General features: G+C 43.4%; 1 protein-coding gene across 5 annotated transcripts in view; it reads left to right on the top strand.

Annotated features, from left to right (window-relative positions):
- GMCL1 (germ cell-less 1, spermatogenesis associated) overlaps positions 1 to 18,121 on the top strand; it is a 178,578-nt gene that overhangs the window by 31,500 nt on the left and 128,957 nt on the right. For 2 of the 5 annotated variants that reach the window (XM_068274930.1, XM_068274932.1), the window contains exon 2: positions 16,681 to 16,838. In XM_068274930.1, the coding sequence (XP_068131031.1) occupies positions 16,690 to 16,838 (149 nt within the window). In that variant the 5' untranslated portion in view covers positions 16,681 to 16,689. Of the gene's footprint in view, positions 1 to 10,360; positions 10,444 to 13,849; positions 13,932 to 14,568; positions 14,686 to 16,680; positions 16,839 to 18,121 lie in introns of those variants that run through there. The other 3 variants (XM_068274931.1, XM_068274929.1, XM_068274933.1) reach the window with 3 other exon arrangements.

The raw sequence follows: 18,121 nt of genomic DNA, 5'->3' as shown, positions 1-18,121 counted from the left end.
GGCTGCAATGTGATGCCTTGGTGCACAAACTAAAGTGCATTGCTACCAGCGCACACATAATGCACATAAATTACAGCGTAATAAGTGTTCTGTTCTGTGCTGGGGTGTGGAGTTGGAGAGTCAGCAGTTTTGTGAACCTGAAGTCTGAATCGGTGGTTTCATAAATTGAGGAGTCTGATTTTTGTACCAACTCCACAGCCCTGGTATGAATTAGACTGAGGAGTCTGAGTAATTTTGGGTACCTGGAGTCAGTCGGTTGGTTTCATAAATTGAAGAGTCCGATTACTTTTTTTTTTGTACAACTCCGCATCCCTGGTTATGTGAATGCTATAACGCAGCACAATGCAACACACAGGGCTGGATTTACCATAAGGCACGTGCCTACAGGCTCCTGATAATGGAAAGGCGGCTCAGTCCCTTCCCCAAGTGCCTCCTTCCCACCTTACCTATGCAGAGTCCTGAGCAGAGTGTAAATGAGAGGTTACTCACCCGGATGTCAGCATTCTATTGACCAGATATCCCTTTAGTTGGGGGCAACTCTAGCTACCTAATACTGGGGGGAACCTGTTGCTACTTAATAATACTAAGGGACACCTGTAGCTACCTATGATGTGTAAGGGAGAAGTGACAGCTGGGCCAGCCAGCACGCTTGCAGTGCAGTTTGGGGGTTTGAGGGTTCATGCAGTGTGAAGTCCGGGCCTGGCAACATCCCAGTGCGAAACTACCTAAAATGTGTTAGCATATTAAAGGGAACCTAAGCTGAGAGGGATATGGATGTTTACTTTTAAACAATACCAGTTTCTTGTCAGTCCTGCTGATCTATTTGGCTCTAGTATTGGCCGAATCGCACACCTGCAACAAGCATGCAGCTAATCCAGTCTGACTTCAGTCAGAGCACCTGATCTGCATGCTTGTTCAGGGGCTGTGGCTGAAAGTATTAGAGACACAGGAGCAGCAGGAGAGTCAGGCAATTGGTATTATACTAAAAGGAAAAATCCATATCCTCCTCAGTTTAGGTTCCCTTTAAAGTACACCTGAAGACAGAGGCGCTAAGCTTGTACTGAGAACGTATGAGCCGATTGTACTCCAATTTTATTGCCTGATGAAGTGGGATGTGCCCACGAAACGTGTTGCAGCTATCCGGAGTTTGTAAATAAATTGCTTTTGTTGAATTAAGCAACATTTTTCTGTGTCTATTTTAGGGAGGTAAGTCCACCACTAACCCCCCATTGTTCTTTTAAAACATTTTATCCTACTTTTGGCGCCTCTGTACATCTGTACAATAAGTGTGTCCACCCCTGGTGGAGGGGACTTGATTCCCTTTTTTCCGATCTACAGAGAGCGACTTCTTAATCCTGAGTGGGGACAGGTCTAATACTCCCCACCTGCCCTCAAAGTGGTTGCCTGATACGGTAACCCAGATTTGTGAGTATAACCTTATACTTCTCTTTCCATACCCATAAGTTACAGTGCATACTACACTATATTGGGCTCTCGGTGTTCCCCCTCCTTATATGAAGTGAGAGGGAGGCTGCCATATTTATTTTTAAACCATGCCAGTTTCCTGGCTCTCCTGCTGATCTTGTTGGCATTACTAGTGTCTGCTTCACATACCTGAAAGAAACGTGACTAGTGTAATAAACTTCAGTCAGAGCACCTCCTCTGCATGCTTGTTCTGGGTCTATGGCTAAAAGTATTAAAGGATCTGCATTGTTTAGAGTAAGTAAATGTGGCCTCCATATCCCTCTCACTTCAGATGTCCTTGAAATACAGAGGAGTAGAGATCGGCAATAAGATGCAAATTTGTTTGAGTTCATGCAGAATTGTGTAATTGTTTATGCAAATGTGTACAGCTTGAAAATAGACCAGTCAAATGCTGCTACTGCAGGGTATGGGCCATTTCAAGCTATATACATTTTGCATAAAAATGTGCATAATTCTACAGGAACTTGAACTAATTTGCATCTCGCTGACCATTCCTACAAAGGAGTTGGAGTCTATATACAGTGGTGTTTGTGCATCCTTTAACTATTCCTCTGTTTCTATGCACCTGTGCCCCATTCGCTACCTGTTAGAGCACTGATTGGTGAATGGGAACATGTGTTCCCAAAGTCAGTGTCTGATTCATAAATGATCACTGCTGTAGCCAATAGCAGTGATGCACATTCATTAAAAGGTTACAAACTTTCCCTTTCCTGTTCTAGAATACTGTGATTCTAAGTAGACAGACATTTGGGTGAATATATTTAAAATTGCATTACTAAAATATTAATAAACTCTTAACCCCTTCCTCAGCCCTCATAGTTACTCTGTGGGTCCCCCCACCCCCGCAAAAAAGTCAACATGACTAAATGTAAAAGACAATACACAAATTGATACCTTAGGGACTTGGCTTTCTAAATTTGCATGTCATAAGGGTATATTGTTGTTTGTGTTTTTTTTTTTTTCCTTTTGCAAATAAGGGTTTGTAATTATTAGAGTACAATGAGAAAAACAAACAAGCAAAAATACAACTTTTATTTCACCATACATTGTACTAGTAACTTAATTTCAATGTTGATAACCATGACTAATAGGCAAATGTTTGGGTTTTATCTAGCAGTGTTCCCCAACCCTGTCCTCAAGGCCCACCAACAGTGCATGTTTTGTGGAAATCCACAGAGGTAGTTAATCAGCTCTGCTGAGATACTAATTACCTCACCTGTGCATATTTGTGGTTTCCTGCAAAACATGTACTGTTGGTGGGCCTTAAGGACAGGGTTGGGGAACTCTGATCTAGAGTATCATTGCTTATTTTAAAGCTATAGTTAAAATGGAGAAAGTCTATTTTTTTCCTTATTTTTCCCTTACAAATGCATAGAAAATAATGATCTATATCTAAAAACGCCTACAAAAATCCTAATTTGTGGTGAAAAAAAATGTATAAATCATTGAGGTTAGATAAGTAATTGTAAAGTTATTGGTGAATGAATGGGAGGAGCCCTAAAATTTGAAAAGTGCTCTGGTCCATAGGGAGAACACAACTTGTACTGAGCTAGTAATGTTCTTTAATTTTATGACTCCCTACCTGAAAACGCTGCAGTCTATAACTTTTCAGATCCACACCTTAAAAGCATGCTGGCTACTGCTCGCTCTGCAAAGGGAGAGAGGAAGGTATGCTCACACCCCAGCTATATATATATATATATATTTTACAGGCTTTCACTGAAGTGCTTTTTTGATATCTTAGTGACTGCAGCTTATCGCTTTACCTGTCATTTATTTGCTAGACACAAGGCTGAGTATCCAGATGGAGAATATTGACACATGCACAGGTGCTTTTATACAATTCTACCATGCTTGGCAGAGATCACTGCAGCAGCTGTCGTGTTGTAACATTTTATTTGCTGTTTCTTACCTTTTTATATGCTTGAGGACTGCAGCTTATAGAAGGTGCTTTGTGTGCAGTCACCTGTAGATAGATGGTGAGGAAGGATGCACAGATCTGTCTCTGTCATGTATGGCTAGTTGGCTCATTGATGGAGTAGCTTTCTCATGTCTGCCAGTAAGTGGCACAGTACTCTCGAGATGGCATTAGAAGAATATTAACCCAGATGTATGTATGTATGTATGTATGTATGTATGTATGTATATAGATAGTAAATTTTTTTTTTTTTTTTTAATCTGCATGCATAAGAGTGAGAGAGGGAAATGTATACAGACCGTCCCCTACTTACAAACGACTAAAGTTGCATCTCGGATACAAAGCTGTCTACATGTACAAAACCTACAATACTGTTTGTATTACATATTTTTGTTGTTAAATGTTATGGTATTGTATAAACGTTTACTTATAAGTAGTTTTCCACTTAAAGTGAGTGTTTGTTTACCATTTAAAAAATAAAAAGTCGGATACTCACCTAAGGAGAGGGAAGGCTCGGTCCTAATGAGCCTTCCCTCTCCTCTCCCGGTGGCCGGTCCCGCGCAGGATCCCCCGTGGCAGTATTCGACCAGTTCGGTCAAATAGTGCCACTTCCGCATGCCGAAGGGAGCCCGAGTGCTCCCGAGGACGGGGCCGCTCCATACTACGCATGCGCGAGCGCCCTCTATGACGCAATCGTGCGTGCGTAGTATGGAGCGGCCCATCTTCGAAAGCTCCGTGAAGTCCCCGCGGCGGACGCGAACGGGGGAGCCAGCGCAGCACCGAGGGCACCGGGAGACTTTCTTGGTCGTGGATTTTGCACTTCCTGGAGGCAGAGCTATGGGCTGTAGCTCTGCCTCCATGCGCGTCAATCGCCGCACGGATCTCCACTTCTCCCCTGTGCCTCTCTGTGAAGGCAGATGGGAGAGGCGGCGATCAGCCAGGATTGACGCGCTTGAGGCAGAGCTTATGGCTTTAGCCCCGCCTTTAGCCCGCCTCAGTCAGGAAGCGCTCCCCCAACACAGGAGAGGGGATTTGGGGGGTATTAACCCCTCGTTTTGCCGCGGGATAGCGGCTGTTTAGCTGTGCTTATGGGGCTTAACATTAATATAGGTTAAAGAGAATTGAGACTCTCTTTAGAGTCTCTTTAATAAGATGTATGCAGTGTTCTCCCCAGAATTTTTTTCCAGCCGGGTGGCATAAAATAGTAGCCGGGTGGCATGAAAAAGTAGCCGGGTGGGGCGAGTTGAAGATGCAGGGCAACTGTGCTTACAGCATAGGAGGTGGTGAGGAGGTGAGCCGATGACAGCCGGGTGGTCACCAAATCCAGCCGGGTGGAGCACCCGGCTAAAAGAGCCTGGGGAGAACACTGTGTATGAAAAGGAGCATGCAGATTAGTAAATCAAAATATTAAATATTGGAACATTCCCCCTGCACTCCGTCCCGGGTTTCCAGACTTTCAGTGTGAGGCACAGTGTCTTGGACTCGTGCATTGATTTGTTCAAAAACAATCTTTCTGTTAACCAATTCGTCCACTGCTACAGTATATCTACGTCATCTGTGGCACCCTCCAAGCCACCACAATGTAGATATACTGACTCGCTTGCAGCCCTGCTGTGCACGATCGGCACTGTCAGCTGCCTTACTAACTGGCTACAAGGGAACATTTTCCCTTTCACCAATTAGTGACATCTCCCCCCCCCCCCCCCCCCCCCCACGGCAGATGCACGATCACCGCTGTAGCAAACTATCTGGCCACGGAGTGGGCAGAGTAGTAAAAGGGGGGGGGGGCACATCTAGCTACCCATAATGGAGGGTGAGGGTAGTGTTCAGAAAGGGGGGGGGCTGAAATGTATTTTGGGGCCCATCAGGGTAACGGGGTGCACATTTGGCTATAATGGGGAGGGGGCGCTAATCCTGGGGGCACATCTGGCTACAATGGGGAACATTGATCCCGGGGACACATCTTGCTATAATGGTGGGCCCTATTCCGGGGGGCTCATCTGTCTATAGGGGGCTAGCAAATACGGGGGACAGATCTGGCTATACTGGGGGCTGATATTGGGGGGCACATCTAGCTATACTGGGGGGCTGATACTGGGGACACGCCTTGCTATCAATCCTTGGGGGAAGTAATACTGGTGGCATGTTTATCTATTGTAGCATTTTTTTTTATTTTTACTAGAATTGGTGAAACCTAAGGATTGATGCAATTTTTCATCCCCCCCCCCCTCTTTTTCACATTAAAATGCATAGAATTTTTTTTTTCTTGGGTCAAAATACCCCCCTATGAAAGTCTAGTGTGTCCTGAAATAATGGCTGTTTAAATGGGGACATGGCTAAAGCGTCAAAACTGCTCTGGTCCATAAGGGGAAAAGGTCTGGATGCGAAGTGGTTAATATGCGTTAAGAGAACAGTGTAGTGCAACTCATTTTGCTTTCATTGACGAGCAATATAAAGTTTAACTCATGAAACTGTATGTTGAATAAGTTTGTGAGCCGCATGCTTCACTGAATCAGGTTTATGGCGCATCCACATAATTTAAAAGCACACTTGATTCATTAGCGAAGGCCACCCTCTTCTATTGTTCCATGCGTTTGTTCTGATGGTCACGTTTCCATTGTAATGAGATAATTCGTGTTATTCACTACTGCCACTGTTAGAGCTGAACAACTTTGCTCAGAAACCAGTGTCAAGGGCGGCCTGTGCTATATGTGGCCACGATTCCGGGGGGGGGGGGGGGGGGGGAGAATCACCACATGCGCTCAACGAGGGACAACTTGGTCATTGTGGCTGCACACATCACTGTAATGCAGCAGGTCACAGTGACACTGCGTCTGTGTGCTGTGCCAGCACCTGCTTGCGTCACTAGAAAAGGCACTGTCTGCAGCCTAGTCACATCCCATCAGTCTCATCAGCCCCGCCCCCAGCAGCATGGAGAAAGGACGCCACACACTGAGAAAGTGGGGGGCAGAGGCAAAACGCAGTGGCAAATTTGAGCAAAAGTGAAACCTTTCTGTCATGAGCATTAGGAGGCTATGGCCATTTACCACGCATAAGATACCATATTGACATTGGCAGGTGAAGGGGCCACCGATTATTTCTCTGCCCACGGACGCCTAGAGCTGCCCCTGCCAGAGTTGACCTATTAAGCCCCTAATACCATCAGTAGTACTGCACTAGCATTGTGGGAAATGTCGTCTGCATCATATAAACAATGCAGGAGAGGAATACAGTGTTTCCCCTAAAGTAAGACATCCCCTGAGAATAACCCCTAGCAGGAATGGTAGAGTTCAGTGTATATTGGTCACATGAAGAGAATAACCCTAACCGTGACCTTGGCGAATTTGTACTTTTTACCGCCCAAGGCCAATGTCACCAGCCGTCCTCCTCCAGTATAGGTAGCCAGATGACCCCTCCTCCTTCCCTCTAGTATAGGTAGCCTGATGCCCCCCAGTATAGGTAGCCAGATGACCTCTCCCCCCTTTCCCTCCAGTATAGGTAGCCTGATGACCCCTCCCCTTTTCCCTCCTGTATAGGTAACCAGATGACTCCCTTAATCCCTCCCTTTCCCATTCCCGCTTTTTCAGTACAGCTTGCCTCCACACCGCAGCAGCCATCAGTGTCACTCACTTCTCTGCTCATCTCCAGTGCAGAAGCTTCCTCTTCCCCCTCCGTCTCCAATGCTGCCAGGTCCATAGCCGCCGGCCATAATGCAAACGTGCACAGAGAGCACGGTGACTGCTGCACAGGCGACTAGCAGCAGAGTACCGCGGTCAAGCACTCGCCTGATCTCCCTGCATTGCAGTATTTGCAAGCTTGCAAATGCTGTACCAGTTTAATCTGCTGCTTTGGTGCCCCTGCTCCTGTGGTGCCATGGCCTAGGTGGCCTAGGCCTAAATCCGGCCCTGACCGTGACAGCAAAAGAGGCTCAACTGCCCCCTCTGTCAAAGGCATGCAGTTTGTCATATTTGAAGTTCTTTTACATATTTGTCCTTTTACTTCAGTCTTAGAGACACTGAAGCGAAAAAAAATTATGATCTAATGATTTGTATGTGTAGTACAGCTAATAAGTAAAACATTTGAAGCATAGAAACAAGTGCAGAGAGCTCTGTCTTCTGAAGCTTATTATCTCAAGTGTTAGTCACTTTATTATTATTATTATTATTATTATTATTATAATAATTTTTTTTTTTTTACTGTAGAGGACAGTACAAACGTTCACTAGCCTGCTCTGTAAAATGATTCGAATGCTGAGTAGTGTGTAAACTGCAAATATTCGAGAATGATGCAATGTTATAAAAAAAATCTATATAACTGAAAATTGAGACTATTTTCTTTGCTACTAATGTTCTAGTAATTATCCGTACTACAGAACCAATTCATTATATCATATTTTTTTTTCGCTTCAGCGGCTCATTAATGGCATTTTTAAATTTGCATTATTGTTTAGGCCCCCTTCGCCACTATAGTGTTGCTGATTTCAGAAGCGCACGGTGTATGTCCTGCGCATGGACACCTGCACTGACTGATGTTTCCATCCATGCATTGTGCTTCAGGTCGATAACTCGACACATTGCATGCAATTTTGCACAAAGACAGTGCGATTCCATTCAATTTCTATGAGTGGGCTCTGCAACTCGTTCAAGAGAATCACAGAACGCAAGTGCTGTGTTGCTACCGCGCCATCTGCATTACACGCCGCGTGCAATTTAGGAAGAGGCCTTAAGATTGTAATAAGCCTACATCAGCTCTCAGTAGGGATTTAAAGAGGAACTTTAGGGAAAAATTGGAAAGAAATAAATCGATACATTGCAAAGTGAGAAGTTACAAAATAGAAGAGAAATCAAGAAATGATTGATATTTACCATGTAATTTGTTCATGTTGTTTGATCCACAAGCTTCCACGTAATCATCTTTACTACTGGCAGACAAGAAAAAATAAACCAGACGGCACCATTTTCCATGACCACACCCCCTAACAATGTGATAGGCTAAAAGGTTTTTTTTTTATAGTTCTACATATGCGCAGAGGGAAATACTGGTAGCTTGGCAGTTGGAAACAGCCGTTATTTCTCACAATGTAATAAGACTCCCACAGTGTGATGTCAGGCCCAAGGTCCTGACATCACACTGTGGAAGTGGTTTCCCCACAATAACAGCCAGAGAGAAAAGGAAAAGATTTCTCATGTGAAAAGGGGTATCAGCTCCTTATTGAGATGAAGTTCAATCCTTGTATACAGCTCCTCTAACTTTCTTACTTTTTTTTTTTTTTTAAATATAAAAATCATCTTTCTTTTTGGCACAACCTATGTTGTCTTTCCACACATTAGTAGCATGCATGCAATGAAGATATTATGCATGACAGTGTTTTCCTGGAATTTCGACTCTGCAAACAAGTCCCACACCTGTGTGTTTGGCGAGGCAGTATTACAGACCCATCTGTCGTGCACATAGTGCCCGTCTCCCAGCCATACCTCTGATCCACTCATCCTCTGGTGTTCATGTTACAGTGACTTCATCTGTTACTGCTCTATGCCTCACTGTTAATTGACTCCTTGGAGGGAGAAAGCCTCTGAAGTACATCTTTGTTTAATGTAATTTAAATGTTATAATTTATAATTGCCATGATGCTCGGCAGCTAGTTGGAAGCAACGCAGAATTATCTGTAGTAACATGAAGGGCACCAGTAGAGTTTTGTAAGACTATAATGAGAAAGGTAAGTAACTGCCCTCTTTGTCCCCAGCTAGGAAGATTCTTGTATTGGTTAAGTGCCTTTTTTTCACTCAAGACCTGTCTAGTTGTACCAGCCAAACTCTGCCTTGAAGTCATCTAAAGGGGAATTGTAGTCATAATTTGCCCTCTGCTCCAATAGATTTGTGACATAACTAAATGTAAACCTATATTTTTTGAAGGCCTCAGGCCTCAATTCTGGTACGCTTACCGTCCGTTTCACCTCACAAATGGTATTTTACAGCACAAGGTAAAAGCAATTAGCTATTCTGGTAGATTGAAGTCATAATTTACCTCATGCGGTAAATTAGGTAAATGTGCAGTATTTTACCAAAAGTTGGAATTCTCATAAAATTAAGAGGAATGTTGGCACATAATTTACTGATCAGTTTAAGACCTGCTTGTACCTACTGGTAAAGTGTGCATTTTGCAGTTTTTAGTGGAGTTTCCATTTAGTTCCTATTCCTCTTTTGGTGGAATTCGTATTCAGGCTGTGTAATAGAGAAGAATAGTAAAAGAAAAACTCCAACTATTTACTGGATTGTTTTTTTTTTTTTTTTTTTTTTATAGGGGATGCCAATAAATCTACGGTACTTTCCATAGGTTGCTACATAGTCAAATACACCTAATCCCACCTTCCAAAGAGTATCCTAAGCTATGGAAGACAAAGGCTATTATTATTGCCCACTGAAATATCGCACCGCATTTTTTGCATTTTCAGAAATGCAGAAAAATCTTTTAGAATTGCCAAAAAAAGCGGAAAATACTGCATGAGGTGTTATACTGGCAAATTTTCTTTTTTCTTTTTTTTTTTTTTACTTCACATGGCTACCAGAATTGAGGCTACAGTGCCTGAAATGGTTAATCAAGTCACTTTCACCTTCTTCATGATTGTGCGAACAGCAGACTGCTATGACTGTAGACTGACTCTTGAATAACCGGCATTACTTTGGGGCAAAAGCAGGTAGGATAACTAAATGAGCAATAGGGGGGTCAGGAGACAGTTAGTCCCTTACACACCCCAATGAGTTCTGGGTCACCATGAGCTTGCTGGTTAGTCTGTGCTTAATGGTATATTATGGCATTTTGTAATTCTACTGCAGGCTGGCTTTTGTAGTAGGTGTAGTAAGCTGGGTATTACCAGTTACCAGTAGGGATCATGGGAAGGTGTAGTACTGTGTCCAAAAGGCAGTTGGTAGTTACAGTTGTGTTCAAAATTATTCAACCCCCACTGAAATTGTTTTGGCCAGTTGGACATTGATTTTGATCATTTCAGTCATCTTGTTTACAATGAAATCTAAGAGGCACTTGTAAGTCAGACAAATATAACATAACATTCATAATGAAATAACCACAAATGTACTTTCTGTGCTCACATCATTATCAGTTTTATTCAACCCCCAAGTGACATTCATTCTTAGTACTTAGTACAACATCTTTTTCCAGTTTGAAACCGCTTTTAAACGTGAAGCATAGCTTGACACAAGTGTCTTGCAGCGATCTACGGGTATCTTAGCCCATTCTTCATGGCCAAAACCCTCCAGTTCAGTCACATTCTTAGGCTTGCGCGCTGCAACTGCTTTCTTTAAGTCCCACCAGAGATTTTCAATCGGATTTAAAGAGGAACTCCAGTCAAAATAATGTAATAAAAAGTGCTTCATTTTTACAATAAGTATGTATAAATGATTTAGTCAGTGTTTGCCCGTTGTAAAATCTTTTAAATACCTGATTTTTTTTATATTCTGACATTTATCACATGATGACATTTTTACTTCTGGCAAGCGATGTAGGTGCTGCTTGCTGTTTTGGCTGTTGGAAACAGCTATTTCCCACAATGCAACAGGGTTCACAGACAGGAAACTGCCAAGAGTACATACTCAGAATTACTTTGTGGGAGGGGTTTCACCACAATATCAGCCATACAGCGCCCCCTGATGGTCTGTTTGTGAAAAGGAATAGATTTCTCATGTAAAAGGGAGTATCGGCTACTGATAGGGATAAAGTTCAATTCTTGGTCGGAGTGTCTCTTTAAGTCTGGTGACTGCGATGGACACTCCAAAATGTTCCAGCCTTTAATCTGCAACCATGCTCTAGTGGACTAGGAGGTATGCTTGGGATCATTGTCCTGTTGAAAAGTCCAATGTCTCCCAAGCCTCAGGTTTGTGACGGATTGCATCACATTTTCTTCTAATATCTCCTGGTACTGAAGAGAATTCATGGTACCTTGCACACGCTGAAGCTTCCCAGTACCTGCAGAAGCAAAACAGCCCCAAAGCATGATTGACCCCCGCCATGCTTCACAGTAGGCAAGGTGTTCTTTTCTTCATAGGCCTTGTTCTTCCTCCTCCAAACATAGCGTTGATCCATGGGCCCAAACTGTTTTTAATTTTGTTTCATTAGTCCAGAGAACACTATCCCAAAACTTTTGTGGTTTGTCAACATGACTTTTGGCATACTGCAGTCGACTCTTCTTATTCTTTGGAGACAGCAAGAGGGTGCGCCTGGGAGTTCTGGCATGGAGGCCTTCATTACGCAGTGTGCGCCTTATGGTCTGAGCTTAAAGGGAAGGTTCAGGGACAGTTAAAAAAAAAAAATCCAAATCCACTTACCTGGGGCTTCCTCCAGCCCGTGGCAGGCAGGAGGTGCCCTCGGCGCCGCTCCGCAGGCTCCCGGTGGCCGACCCAACCTGGCCAGGCCGGCGGCCAGGTCGGCCTCTTCTGCACTCCATTGTGCGTTCCACGCCGGCGCGCTGACGTCATCGGACGTCCTCCGGGCTTTACTGCGCAGGTTCAGAACTACTGAGTCTGCGCAGTACAGCCCGGAGGACGTCCAATGACGTCAGCACACCGGCGTGGAACGCACAATGGAGCGCAGAAGAGGCCCGACCTGGCCGCCGGTCGGGTCGGCCACCGGAGACCACCGGGAGCAACTGTCCCTGAACCTTCCCTTTAAACTTCAGTACTCGCATCTGACAAATCTTTTTTCAGTTCCTCAGCAGTCACATGGGGACTTTACTCCACTTTGCACTTCAGGTAGCAGACAGCAGTCGAAGTCAGCATCTTTTTTCTGCCATGACCAGGTAGCGTTTCAACAGTGCCCTTTGCCTTGAATTTGAGAATGATGCTTCCCATGGTGTCTCTTGGTATGTTTAACATCTTTGCAATCTTATAGTCATTGCCCTTCCTGTGAAGAGAAATCCCCTCTTCTCTTGTCTTCCTGGACCATTCTCTTGACTTCACCATGTTTGTAAACACACCAGTCTAGAAGGAGCTGAGTAATCAGTAATTTTAAATCTGCCTAATTGGTGCTTATTATGCTTGATTGCTGCTTGTTAACACCCTCAGGTGTTTTAATACCTGGTCAAAAACACTTGAATTAACCTCCTTTTCTTAAGAATGGAAGTCTTTTTAAAGTGGACCCAAATTCAAAATACAAGATGTCAGAAATAAAATCTATTTTCTAAATTATAATAATAAATAGCAGCCTTTTTTTTTTTTAGCTGCATGATGACAAATATAAAATATTTTACATTTATTGGAGGAACCCCTCCCTTCCTTTCAAATTGCCGGGATTTTTCCGGCAAACTGGTGGAGTAGATGGTGTCCGGCAATGGAGGAATTGCTAATGGCTGCCCCCAGTATAATCCTAGTTATGAAAAGAGAAGGGTAAAAAGCATGCACTGAAATGCTCATAGGTTTGAAGGAGTGTTTATTTATCTTTGTATGTGTCAGAGTGGAGCAGCTAAATATTTTTTATTAAAAAAATGTTTGGTTTGGGTCCGCTTTAAAGAGAACCTGAACTGAATATAAAAAGTCAAAATAACCATACACAGGTCATACTTACCTCCTGTGTAGTCTACTCCTCAATCTCTTTCTCCTCTCCTGCGTCCCATTTGTCCACTGTGATCAATGGATTTCTCCATTCTCCATTTTAAAAATGGCCATTACCCCATAACAGCTTCCTGGTCAGCACACTGTTAAACTGTAATTCACCCACTTTAGCCATAGGGAAACATGGACATTACCTTGCACATTCAGTTGTAACTGACAGCTGCTGACATATAACTGACAGTAACTGGTAAAATCTTGTCAGAACTGGAAGGGATTACTGTAAGAAGAAAATGGTGAGCTTCTGAGAGGAACTGACGGCAAGGTAAGTATGTGATATTCATTTTCAGCTACGTCATGTGTTCATTTTAAATTTCCTCACTTCAGGTTCCCTTTAAGGGATTGAATAATTGTGTCAATGAAGAAATCACAAAAAAAGTAATACTGCATTTCAAAAACAACTGATGTCATGTTAGTTGCATTTGGTTCTTTAAATAGTCTTTGTAAGATTTGATTCTGAACACGTACACTAAATTCCCTAAAACCCTTTACAGCATTGGGGGTTGAATAGTTTTGAACACAACTGTAGGTTAGTGCAGTGGGGCTGAAATGGGGATGTCATCAGTAAAATAAAAACCTGAAATTGTCCTGCTGCCTGGCTAAAGAGATCTGGTCACTGCTACTGGTTACAATTGTCAGCAACAATATTTAGGAGCAGCACACTAATGTCCTCTCTAATGTAACTTTGAAAAGCTAGGAGGAAGATGGGAGGTGGAGCTTCTGCTAGTCGGGGAGTAGCTTCCAACATTGCAGTTATAGACTGCCAGTTGTTGCTATAAGAAGCTCCACCCCTTATTGCTCTTCTGCCTTCTTTGCATAGACAGTTGACATTACTGTTTACAACTGCTGGTGTAGATTGGAGGGGAGCTAGACAGCAGTACCAGATCTCAATACCCAGAAATCCTACCTAGGTAGGGGGTTGAGTTCAGTGTGGGGGTGTGGTTTTTTTTTTTGTTTTTTTTTTTGTATTGTATTGGACAAGGAAAACTTTCTGAGCTATAATGCATAGCTGTGAGTTGGGCTTTAAGTGAGTCTTAGCAGAGGCAACCCTTAGGCACAGAGGTGTCTATACATTTTCATCTTGTGAGCTACTTCATTGGGCGCTAGTCTACTTTAGGGGACCCAGCGCAAATCCCCATAGACAATTTGAACTGTGCTGAAAACGGAACGAATTTCCGCTTTCAGCTAGTTTAAAACCCCACAAGTTATATATGTATGGAAAGCTAAGATTCTCCTCTAACGAATTCTGGCACTTTCGGTGAGAAAAACCTTAAACTCACCGTGCAGGAAGCGCCGAAAGTCCGCAATCGTGGCTCCGTCGGCCATCTTAGCTCTGCTGCTGCTGCTGTTTGTCTCCCTCCTCATAGGAGGGATTGTTAGCTGGGGGCGTGCCAGGAAGAAAAAGTGAACTCCACACGCCACCCAGTGGCGTGAGTGTTTTCTCACTCGCCCCCCCCCCCCCCCCTCCTGACTACAACCTCCGTACCATCTTATGTGGCTTGAGAGATCTACAAATGTGCATAATTGTAAGCAGCAGAAGAATGGAGAAAGTGGAGAGAACAAACCTTTGCTGTATACGTGTTAACAGCAAACCAAGTTACAATATGACACCCTAACTCTTGTACCAGCGACGCATTTCCATGGTGACAATTGGCTCTGACAAGTGTGTGTAAACTCATATCATTTATTTTTTTGCCTTGTGCGCAAGTTGTTGGTCACCCTGTCCATCTCCTGTTGTGATAGTTTACTGTCTTAAAGGAAAACTGAGAGGATTCAAATAAAAGCAATTCTACTTATGTGGGGCTTCTTTCAGGCGGTGGGCTCCCTCTCCATCTTCCTGGGCCGCTCCGATCGCCCGCTGGCTGGCCTGGTAAACTTGTCCACTGAGTTACTGAGCGGGACTTGACAAGTTTACCAGGCTGACCAGCAGATGATGGGAGATGGTGAGGGAGCCCACTGCCTGAAGGGGGCTGGAGGAAACCCAAGGTAGCTAAGTGTTAATTCTTTTATTTTTACAGTATTGTTTTTATAAATTTAGTCAGTTTGCCCATTGTAAAATCTTTTCTCACTCTGATTTACATTCTTAAATGAATCACAGGTGGCAACATTTTTACTCCTGGCAGGTGCATCACTACAGAATGTTTGTTTACTGTGTGTTCCAAATAAATCTGGTCCCCCAGAATGCTCTGAGGAGAACTCTGCATAATAACAAACAGCCTAGGCTAAGCATCACTGGAAGGGCGGGGTTACACATGCACACACACATACACACTATTTCTTCTGCTGAAACCAGGATAAGTAACAGTGGGTATCCTGAATGATTTGCTATATTCTATGTCAATAGAGTTCCTCTTTAAAGGGAATCTGAAGTGAAAATAAACTTAAGATGATTTGTATGTGTAGTACAGCTAAGAAATAAAACATTTGCACCAGAGATAGGAGTTGGTTTCCAGTACAGGAAGAGTTAAAGGGACTCTGAGCAGTAAATAAATACAAAATCAGAACTTACCTGCGGCTTTCTCCACCCCATCGTAGGTCGGGAGGTCCCTCGGCATCCCTCTGGCTCCTCTCCCAGGGCCTGGCCAGAAATTGCTCCCAGCGGCTCCCGGCAACACTGGGCCCGAGTGTCGGGCTCCTTCTTCCTGAAAGATGACGTCAGTCGTCACCATGCTGGCCGCCTCGCGTCATCACGGCGGCAGTACTGCGCATGTGCGGTTTAAAGGCGCGCTATGGTGAAAAATTTTAAATCGTAAAATATGTGCAAACAAAAACAAAAAAAGTATGTGTTTTTCCAGAGTAAAATGAGCCATAAATTACTTTTCTCCTATGTTGCTGTCACTTCGAGTATGTAGTAGAAATCTGACATTACCGACAGGTTTTGGACTAGCCCATCTCTTCATGGGGGAATTCTCAGGGATTTATGTTTTTTCAAAAGCACTTAGTGAATGGCAGTTGCTCTGTCCAACTGCCAAAAAACTGTGTAGCGAGCAGGGAAGCTGTCCAGCATCATTGCTTAAATCTTTTTTTAGGGAATATCTTTATAAAGAATAAAAGCCTTGCTGAGAATCCCCCATGAAGAGATGGGCTAGTCCAAAAACTCTCGGTAATGTCAGATTTCTACTACGTACTGTAAGAGACAGCAACATTGGAGAAAAGCATTTTATGGCTCATTTTACTCTGGAAAAACGTACTTCTTATTTTTCTATGTTTGCACATATTTTAAATATTACAATTTTTCGCCATAGTGCCCCTTTAATCTATGCAAAAGAGCCACTGATCTCTACGACTTTCAAAGTCACAGAGAGCTCTCAAGTGTCTGTCACTGTATTCAGTTTTTTCCTGCAGAGGACAGTTCAAAAGTTCACTGGCCTGCTCTGTGAAATCATTTAGAATGCTGAGTGTAGTGTGTAAACTGCAAATATTGCAGAATGATGCAATGTTGTAAAAAAAAAAATCTATATAACTGAAAATTAAAATGACAATTTTTTCTTTGCTACTAATGTTCTAGTAATTATCCATACTACACAACCAATTTATATCATAATTTTTTTTTCGCTTCAGTGTCTTTGTAATTTCCATGAAATATGAAACAGAAGTCTTCAGATTTACATAATTGTGTGTTATGTAGCGTTGTGATAATTCTAAGTTCTTCTTTCCCAGGTAGGGACGATGGGCTCTTTGACCAGCAAACTCCTAGGCCAGGACTCCTCTAAGCCAGCTGGCTCTTGTGAATGTAGAAAGAGAAAGCGAAGCTTGGATTGTCAGTGTGACAGTGACAGCGAAGAGGAAATCGAGAACCTGCTTAACACACCACGCAGGTACAGCCTATATCTTCTCTCTTCTGGTTTACAGAAGTACCAGAGCCCATTTAGATTACTCCCAACTAGAGGCCAGTTTTTTTTTTTTTATAGTCCTTCATGGTGACTTTGGCAGAATGTCCTTTCCTAAGCTGTGATAAACTAGCATTCAGTATATCCTATTCCTTCAAACTTCTGTGGGTTAAACTGTGAGTAATTTCACTCGCCTTTAATTCTGACATAAAACGGCAGCGATGAGTCAGGATTCTAATATTACAATTATTTGTTTCTTACTTTGACAGAAACCACATGGATCAGATTCTTTGATAAACTTGTCTGACTCCCCACGTTTGCTACACCTACACGCTCTGCTGCTTATTAATGCACTACAGAAGTACATGTGCAAATCCATATTGAGATCTGTACTATTAGGAATAAGTGGACGCATGTGAAAGTAAATAGACTGGCTGTTCTTCCTTTTTAAGGGACCCTGTAGAGTGTGAAAAATGAATGTGATCAAGAACCGTTACCTGATCCGCACTAGTATAGTGGAGTTACCACCCATTGGAATCTCTGTGCAAATCTGACAATCAGCCTAGTTGTGTGGTGCTTAGCCTGGGCACAGAGGTTTGCCCTTCCCTTTTCCAGTGGGGACGTCCCACCCCTTCGACATCCCCTTTTGTCAGTACAAGTAAAGCGTCTTTCTTTGTCTTTAAACCCTTAAGGACCATGAGCTAAAATTCCCCCCCCCCCCCCCAGTGACCAGGCCATCTTTTACTAATTGGGCCCTGCAGCGAGGCCTTAAGGTTGCAGGCCTTATGGCCTTGTTGCAGGGCCGTACAACCTAGCACACAAGTCCCCCCCCCCCTTTCTGCCCACCAACAGAGATTTCTGTTGGTGGGCTCTGATCGCTCCCAGGATGTTTTTTTTTTTTTTGTTTGTTTTGTATTTTTGCAAATATTTTTTTTTTTTTTTTTTTAAATAAGCCTATATTATTTTTCTAACCCTCCCTCCGTTTCGCCGCCAGCCTATGACAACTGATCAATCCTGTCTACCCCAGGGGGACAGCCGTGTCACACGGCTGTGCCCAGTACAGCGCTGCCTTAGTTCACAGTGCTGTCTTAGTTCACAGTGCTGTACAGGCGATCGCCGCTGGGAGACTGATGACGGAGCGGAGCATTGGCGTGTGCGCAATCTCCTGCAAAACCATGCCAATCGGAGTGGAGCGCAGTCGGCAAAGGGTTAAAGAGTAACGCCAGTAAAATAATGTAATGAACAAAGGTGCTTAATTTTTACAATTATGT

This window comes from Hyperolius riggenbachi, chromosome 3 (genome assembly GCF_040937935.1).
Source record: "Hyperolius riggenbachi isolate aHypRig1 chromosome 3, aHypRig1.pri, whole genome shotgun sequence".
Classification (NCBI taxonomy): Eukaryota; Metazoa; Chordata; class Amphibia; order Anura; family Hyperoliidae; genus Hyperolius; species Hyperolius riggenbachi.
The sequence above is the reverse complement of the archived record's forward strand: the minus strand, read 5'-3'. Positions and strand labels throughout refer to the sequence as shown.